The sequence below is a fragment of the Capsicum annuum genome, chromosome 6 (assembly GCF_002878395.1).
Source record: "Capsicum annuum cultivar UCD-10X-F1 chromosome 6, UCD10Xv1.1, whole genome shotgun sequence".
NCBI lineage: Eukaryota > Viridiplantae > Streptophyta > Magnoliopsida > Solanales > Solanaceae > Capsicum > Capsicum annuum.
Window position 1 is genome coordinate 198,313,039 of NC_061116.1, and position 9,240 is coordinate 198,322,278.

At 33.0% G+C, this 9,240-nt stretch overlaps 1 protein-coding gene across 1 annotated transcript; it reads right to left on the minus strand.

Annotated features, from left to right (window-relative positions):
• Window positions 1-998: 998 nt before the first annotated feature.
• On the minus strand, window positions 999-2,638 carry LOC124899308. The gene is made up of 2 exons (XM_047413719.1): window positions 2,343-2,638; window positions 999-1,370 (listed from the first exon to the last, which is right to left on the minus strand). Exons 1-2 carry the CDS (start codon window positions 2,383-2,385, stop codon window positions 1,147-1,149), a joined length of 267 nt encoding a protein of 88 aa, XP_047269675.1. The 5' UTR covers window positions 2,386-2,638; the 3' UTR covers window positions 999-1,146.
• Window positions 2,639-9,240: the final 6,602 nt, after the last annotated feature.

The window sequence follows — 9,240 nt, forward strand, 5'->3', positions numbered from 1 at the left end:
AGATTTACTTTTTACTTTATTCTCTCTTTGTTTTTTCTTGCAATTCAACTTTATTCCCAGCGAAAACATTTGATACTTTCAGTCACAATGACAACCCTCCAAGTGATTTCCATTTTCTTTATTTCTTTCCTGCTCTATTCAATCATATTAGGAAACTTCCAAAAACATTCAGAATTTAATGACAAACAAACAAGAATGTTTTGGTGATATAGGATAACAGATGAAATGTTTCCAGGTTGTTTTCAGTTTGCTTAATGCTTCTAGGTATTGAAAATTTGGTTCGAGTTAGTGTGTGGTGTAGTGGATGGACTGCTCTTTTCTAAACCAGAGATCTCGGTTTCGAGTTCCAAGTATGAAAAAATCCTTGGTAGGGAGCGCTACCTCGAATGGGCCCTACACGGTGTGAATCCAAATTTGTCGAGCTCCAACACACCGTTAGGTATCTCTAACCAGTCCTGATGACTTCACCTATTAACAAAACGAATTGCTGTACCTAATTCTCCACCCTCTTAACTTCAACTTTGTTATTCCTGCTGTGGGGGCAGAAATAGATCTCTTCTTACTGGACTCATATACTTCACCATGGGAAGCTATTGCAATTACTCTTTTTTTTCTCTTTTAGATGATGGTGTTATTTGAGCCAGCTCAGGTGTTCCTTGACAATTCCTAGGGTACATGCTACCTCTTACCAGCACAAGTATAGAACAAAATGTTTCAACAGTACCGTTGAATGAGAGACAACTTCAAGACACAGTTGTCATTTTGTAGAAACTAAGATCAACATGGCACCCACGGTGCGACTTAGTAATAAATGAAGTGGGTTGAGAATCATGACATTTCAGGTTCCAAATTTCAGGTTGAGAATCCAAATTTTGGTAGCCAGAGTTACTCGGTATACATGCTAGTGGGAGAGATAACAGTTACCCCTAGCCTGATACCAGGGTTATAAGTAAAAAATCAGGAAGGATCCTTCAAAAAGATCATTAAACATCAAAGACTGTCCCAAATAGCAACACCTTCCATGTAAACACCAAGAATTCAGTACTATTTATACATAGCAATTAGGTATTGTACATGTGTAGGAAGTAGGGAAACCAGTATTGTTAAATAATATTGACATGAAGAGTTAATTTAACAAGAGTTGGATCATTTCTTAGGGTGGATACTCTCTACAACTGCTTCAATTTCTTCCTTGACTCGTTCAAATACATTTGGTGCCTTAACTTCATCCACGGGTGTGCTTTCACCAAGGTCATTACTAGTTCCATGAGTTTCCTTGTGATGATGAGGTTTCTTATCGTGGTGAATTATAGCCTGAATCTCTTCCTTTGCACGCTCAATCAAATTTGGCGCTTTTACATCTTTCACATCTAAAATTACGAAGACATCAAAATGGAAATGAGGAACTTAAAACATCTAACGTCCTCAGTTTGTAAAAAAAAACAAAACAAACAGGTTAGATTAGCATCAGAGATGAATCATCTCCCAGCAGACAAGAAAGGATGCAAAGCAAACTGAAACGAGAAGGGCAGACCAGTATCATCATACAACAACAACAACAAACCCAGTGTATTCCCACTTTGTGGGGTCTGGGGGGGGTAAGATGTACGCAGTCCAGACCAGTATCATCATAACGAAGACAAATGAAGTTTGATCCAACTCAACCCAAAAGCTAGCTCAAGAAGTAAGGATTTCCAAAGACCATATAACGAGACTAAAGGACCAAATCCCACCAATGTCGGATATCCAACGCCCCCGTACGCCCAGTCCGGTAACTAAAACATGGGCAATATAATATGGGACCTAACCTTGATTAAATCAAGAAGTGGAATGAACAAACCTTGGGTCTAACTCAATCCCATAAAGTTAGCTCAAAAAGGTGAAAAATTCTCAAGACCATATAACGAGACCAAAGGACCACATAGGTGGGGATATCCAGCACCCCCCGCATGCCCAGTCCGACAACTAAAACATGGGCAATATATATTATATAACATGAGGGCCACGCTGATAAAGAAATAAACTTGGTGTCTAACTCAAGCCCTTTCAAGGTGAGATCGTCCAATACAATATAAGGAAACCAAAGGACCACAACCAAACACAATTCAATACTATCAATTAACAAAACGATTACATTTTTAAAAACAATGACTGTCGGTCCGCATACATGCACAAATTGGAAGAATCTAAACAAAGAGAGAAAAAAAATGAAATTCTGTTGAGTTATTTCACGAATACATGAAGAATTTGGACGTGGGTAAATGAAAGAGACGCCCAAAAATGTAGAGCTCTTTTTCTTGGTAATTAAAAATATATTGTGAGAAAAAATAGGAAAAGGTTACCAGGAGTAGATGTTGGGGCTTCATTGCTTCTACATTCTGCCATAGCAGATTGTGATATCTATCTATCTATCTATCAGGTTGCAGATAACCTTGCTTTTGCAGGAGAGGGGAAGAAGACAAGGGATGTCAGGTCCGGGATATGGATTTTTTTCCCCAACTGGGAGGATGGGATAATGGACTTACCGTAAAATACAAAAGAAAACGTGGCCCTCGGGCTAACCAACAGTTTTGCTGCTTCGAATTGGATCGCCAAAGCAAGGGCCCAATGGGGAGCATGATGAGTCTCGTCCCATTTTGCAATACCTTTTTTTTTTTTTTGAGTAACTTACGTAAATACCGGATAGTTTCAGCAATATTACATAAAATTTTGGATAGTTTGCTAATTACATCTTATCCCGAAATTTTGAATTGTGATACATGTATTAAGCAGTGATACATATGGACTAGTGATACATATGTATACAGTAGTGATACATATAGCATATGTATCACTAGTAAATATGAATTCAGGATTTTATATAATCTTTAAAACATTAAGGGATATTGTGTAATCTGGTGTCTTAAATATGGAATTTGTGTAATTTTTTATTCTTTTTTTTTTGTTGGGGGGACAGAAACGACGCTTCAAATTAAAATATTTCTACGAAAATGGCATATTCTATATAAAAATTATACCGTTTTTATATAGTTTTATTTAATTATTATTTCTAAACAATTAAAAAAATTAAAAAAATTTCCAGTTAAAAAATTTATAGCAAAAAAAAACTGAAATGTTTTAAAAAGGTCGAATGACCCAAGTTGAAAACTATATCAGTATTGAATATGGACTGTATCTGAACTATATGGGCCAAAATGACCCAAATAGAAACATGACTATAAAATGAAAATAGTAAATCCGACTGACCACTTTTTGAAAAAATATCAAAATTGAGCTATTTGTTTTTAAAAAGTGTTACACAGTGTCCTTTTCCCTTATACTTAATCTTTATATCCGAAATCGAAGGTCCACTCCTTCAAAATATTATGAGTACTCCAATTGTTATGCTTTAAAAAAAATGAGAAAAGAATACTTTATAGCACTTTTTAAAATAAATAATCCGAGATTGATATCTTTTTAAAAAGTGGCTAGTAGGGTATATTATTTTCTCTTTATAGTCATTTATTAATTTGGGTCATTTTGGTCCACATAGTTCAGATATAGTTTATATACAATACTGATACAGTTCATATACAATATTGATACAATGTTCAATTTGGGCCATTCGGCCCTTTTAAAAATATTTTAATTTTTTTTTTGCTATAAATTTTTTAATTAAAAAAATATTCTGCTTTTATTTATTGTTTAGAAATAATAGTTAAATATAATTATATAAAAACGATATAATTATTATATAGAATATGCATCTATATAAGATATAGGGCTAATACCCACAAAAATACTTGAATTTTGATCGAATTTTCAGTTAAGCATACTGAACTTTGCAGGGGTCCTATTACCCCCTAGACTTTTTTTTTTTTCTGTATTTTAATGCCATATATTTTTCCACTTGGACACGTGTAAATATGAGGTGGTGCATATATTACACGCGCCAATACACGTGTAAAAATGAGATATGATGCGTGTATTACACGCGCCAACATCGAATCTGGGTATAGAGTTTCGAGGGGGGAGGGGGGGAGAGGGAAAATTAAATCCACTTTAAAAAGTCTAGGGGGGTAATAAGACCCTCGCAAAGTTCAGTATACTCAATTGAAAATTCGGTCAAAGTTCAGGTATTTTCGTGAGTATTATCCCTAAGATATATGTATCAAATATGTATATGTATAAAATATATATAGAAAGTATATAAAAATTATATAATTGTTGTATAAAGTGTGTAAAAAAAAAAAGTACAATTATTGTATAAATTGTGTATCAAAACTATATAATTTTTGTATAGAATATTTATATGTATAAGATATGTATAGAAACTATATAGAATGTGTGTAGAAACGATATATAACAAGCCAGCAAATTGAAATGGCTAGAAAGTGAAATTTAAATTTCATGGCCATTTTCATAGAAATAGTTTAATTTGAAGTGTCGTTTCTGTCATTTCTCCTAAGTTTAAACTTAAATGGCCTTTAAAATAAGGCAATTTTTATAAATCCCACTAGGTTTTTTCTTAATTACCTTCTCTTCTGATTTTTTTAATAAATTTTCTCTCTCCCAGATTTTAGTTGTTCATATACATAACTGAACGTTAATATATATAAGTATTTTATGTATAATAACTAATTTCCTTAACCATATTTAAGAAAATAAATCAAGTCTAATAATTATTTAAAATGATATTTAAGAAAATAAATCAAGTCTAATAATTATCAGAGAAATAATTAAATAAAGTTTAATAATTACTCAATATTATACCTTATTAATGTGTGATTAATAAATTCCTTAATTATATAAATTTTTCAAAAAAATATGTTCTTAAAAGAAAATTTACCACATAAATCACCTAAAAAATTGTAAGAATCAAAGAAAAACAACCCTAATTAAAATAAAGGGGCATAGAAAATTTTAAAACAAAAAAAAGACTTTTATAAAGAAAATTTTACTACGTAAGTCAACAAAAATTTTTACTATCTAGTATGCATGCAAAATTTTACTACGTAAATATAGAAAAATTGAAACAAAAAACATGAATTCCTATGAAATTTGAAGAACATGGCAAAAGTAAATCTCAACTCTTATACATATAGGTTTGTAAAATATACATTCCAAACATCACATATACATAATAATATGAAACAAACTTGAAAATAAAAAGATAACACATCATATGCATGCCTAACGTTTTTTCATATACAAAGCACTGCTATGTATATGGGCTGAAATACACACGGCTCGTCTTGTCTAATAGAACCATATAAATATCTGTGCTATGTATAACACTATTGACGCATAATATATACATAACTCTGTAATGTATATGAACTGGAATTAAACAGCACAACAGTGTCTTGTTTCACTATATATACATATTAGATTTATGTATATGAGTTGAAATAAAACGTCCAACAAATGACATAACTACAAGTATATACATAACTCTCTATATATCATAGTTCAAAATAACATGGATTTACTAAGTAATCTGACCATATACATAACAAATTTAATGTATAAGAAGGCGTCTCTAGCACTATGCATAACTATTTTACGTATAAGGTTGAAATAACAACAAAACGCTCTTATATAACAATGTAAAAGAATACGTAAATCAATAAAAAAATATATATTCATCAACAAATCACTATACCTTTGGAAGACGTTGTTGTGATGATTCTTCACTTTTTATATTACTTGAAAATTTAGCAACAGGCTTTTTAGAGCTTGTACGAGCAATTTTCCTTGACTTCTTCATCTTGACGGGGTCGTTTCAATTTATTTTCTCTAAAATTTGGATTAGAATCCATTACTATGCTTAAGTTTTGAGAATTACGCACATGCAATAAGTAATTCGTAGATTTTTGATTTAGTAAAATTGAAAAAATTAAGAAATTAAACTAACCTCAGAAATAAACTGAAGAAGATGATCATGCTTAACAATTTGATAAGATAAGGTTTGTAAATTCAAACTTTGAAATTTCTTAATTGTGGTTGCTTGACTTTAAGCATAAATTGTGGAGGTGATATATGTATATGGATATGTATATGGAGGTTGGAGAGAGAAAGTGTAAAAAATGAGATATTTATAATTAGTTTTGATAGATGAAAATTTTATATAATAATAGATAGTTAAGATATATATTTATGTAATTTTTTCTTAAACAATGACAAACCACCGTTGTTGAAAAATGACTTTGTTATTTGTTAAATTTATTGTTATAACATCCCGCATTTTGGGCTAGAACGAAAACCATCATTTCTATGCGTAGATGATCCAAAAGCCTTAAATCCAATGCAAATTTGGCATTTTAATCAATTATGGAGTATGAGAACCTATTTGAGCATGAATTGAGATCATAGAGGTCCCCTAACTCAAGGGCGAGTTGAAAGCTTTCCTATCGTTCGAGTTGAGTGAGCATCGAAACTTGGGTCAACTTCAATTGACCATAACTCTTTATATATAACGAATTAGAGGGCGTACATACATCAAATGAAAGCTCTTCGAATTATTTTTCCAAAGATACCAATTTTGCCAGAATCTGATACTTGCGCAAAAAGTTACAACCATTTTCGTGAGAGGCAGTAAGCCAGAGCGATAAGCAAGGCGGCGCCCTGCCTATTCCTGCCAGTGTAATTTCCTGCAGTCAAGCTCCGCATCCAAGAGAGGTATTTGAGTCATTTTCCACCCTTAAATAATCCCAATAACACGAGATTCAGCCTCTGATAACCAAACTATACCCTCATTCTCTCAAATTCTCTCAAGAACACTTCTTAGGGTTTCAACCCAAAGATCAAAATATCTTAAGATTTCACCATGGGTTTTCAATAATTCTTCGAGATTCGAAATCCCCATTGCGAGGGCTACAAGAAGCACCCATCAATTGTTCGAATAGCATCTCTAAAGTATGAGTTCATTCAAGAGTCATAAATTAAAGTAAATGGGGTTTTCCTAAAATTTTATGGGCATAGAAATCTTCTTTAAATTATGCAAAGGGTTTAGAAATCATGATTTTTAAGAAAAGGGTTTTGGATTTACGATTTTAATCATGTTTTTAGAAGCCTTGATGATATTGTTTTGGTCTTTAGGCCTTCCCCCAAAGTGATTTGAAATCCTATGTATATGTATGTATGTGTTTTAATGTGATGTTTGAATTGAGAGCATGACTCACATGAAATCTCTCTTTTGATATGATTTATCCTATTTTTCATATGATATGGATTGTTTTGAAATGCATCTTGAAAAGTATGATACGAAATATATTGATTTATACTATGATATGAATATGATTTTTGAGTCAAAAAAGAGGGTTGTTTGTATTGATAAATATTAAATATAAATATCTAATGGAAAGAGTTGCATGGTTTGACAAAGATTTCAGGATCACCACATTGTTATTGAAAGAATGATAATCTTTCCATAGTTTTGATTTGTGCTTTTGGGACATGAAATTTATTATACTATTTGCATGTTTGGGTGGTCTGAATTGAGTTTTTGATGAAAAAATATGCATGATGCATTATGGCTTAGAAATAAGACTTGCAAGTCTTGGTGTGATGACACTAACTTAGATAATGCCATGTTAAATCAGAATAGAATAGAATGCATGTTTGAAATCAGATTTTCAGATATTGAAGCTAGAATGATGCATGTTTCAGCACAGACTAAAATTAAGCATAAAGAGAGCTTAGGTGATTCCCCAAAGAAGGCACGAGTTCAGATAACTCATTACCCAAAATCGTGATTTGCCGATCTGGGTATATTATTATACACTGGCCTAGTGCCCTGTGGCGTATCAGAATCAGACACTTCAACCCTTGCAGCACACTTGGGTTGAGGGCTTCCCCGCCAAGTCAATAGTGGATTCCATATAGCCCGTGGAATATCAGACTTGTAGGGGAATGCCACCTAACTCAGAAGTAATACAAAGATCAGAAAATTGCATTGACAGAAAGGTTTTGTAATTATAAAAAATGCCCATATGTTTTGGAATTTATATCATATAAGATGTTTTATGACTAGCTCTCAACTACCTTATTTATATTAAAGTTTATTTTGGATTGCTCTGTGTACCAGTACATTTGTATTGACCCCCCTTCCTCCTAGGGTCTAAAGTTCAGTTTAGAGGTCCTGCTAGGCCGTAAAGTTTTCAGACAATAGTGATATGTGCAGTTGGTGAGCCTTCTTTATTTCAGAAGGCCTATGTCTTTCAGATTATGTTTTTTATTTTGGTTTAGGTCCACTTGGGGCCTTGTCCCTGTTTCAGATAGTTGTCATTTTTAGATGTAGTAGAGATTTCGTTGACTGGTTCAGATGTTGTGTAGTTGATATTGGATTTCATTTTTCACAGTTTAATTGAACTTAGAGTATGACCATGTTTCCGTAATGATTTACAATTCTGCATCTTCTATTATAATTTATGAACATTGTGCATAATTACCAGATAGAGAAGGGCATTCGAGCCTTCATAGTTCAGGATTCTCGTCACGGTCAGGGCCCCGATTCGGATTGTGAAAAACTTGATATCAGAGCACGATTTATGGTCCCAGGGTATCTGTGAAATCGCATTGGGTAGAGTCTTGTTTGTGGGTGCGTAGCGCGCTAGACTTATAAGTAGGAGGCTACTAGGCATTTAGGAATGTTTCCCTTCCTTCATGTTCTAGTTCATGCTATGGAGTCAGGATGTTCCTCCTTCATACTCTAATTTGTGCTATGGTGTCGCCCATACGAAAGAAAAGTTATCCTAATTCTTTTTCTTACTATGGTGTTCTCAAATAATGCTCTCAGATTTACTAACAAAAATTTCAGAAGTCATACAAAGGGCTTGAGAGGAGCTCCCTGATGTGTCATAAGTCCCTCAAGTTTAAAATTGTGTCCTCGTTCTTAAGAGGCATTCAGTTAAGACAAGAGTAAGATGTGTATTATTGGGTCATTAAATATTGTGTGTCAAGTTTCTATCTCTTGTAATCTTGATATCATTGTGTTGTTGAAATAAAAAGTCTAGTGAAGCCGTGTGGGGCTCTTTCGATTCACTAGCATAGTTGCTTTGTTATTCATTCCATTTTCTTGTTCAAATCATAAAAATCAAAGTCTAATGAAGTCGTGTAAGGCCTATTTAGATTCATTAGCAACTTGTTGTTTATCTTGTGTTTATTGAAACTGTATTTCTACCCGAGTAGTAGTATAAGTTAAAGTGTCGGGCTCATGACCTATTGGTGGTGAGATTAGATCAAGAAGTTGATGATATG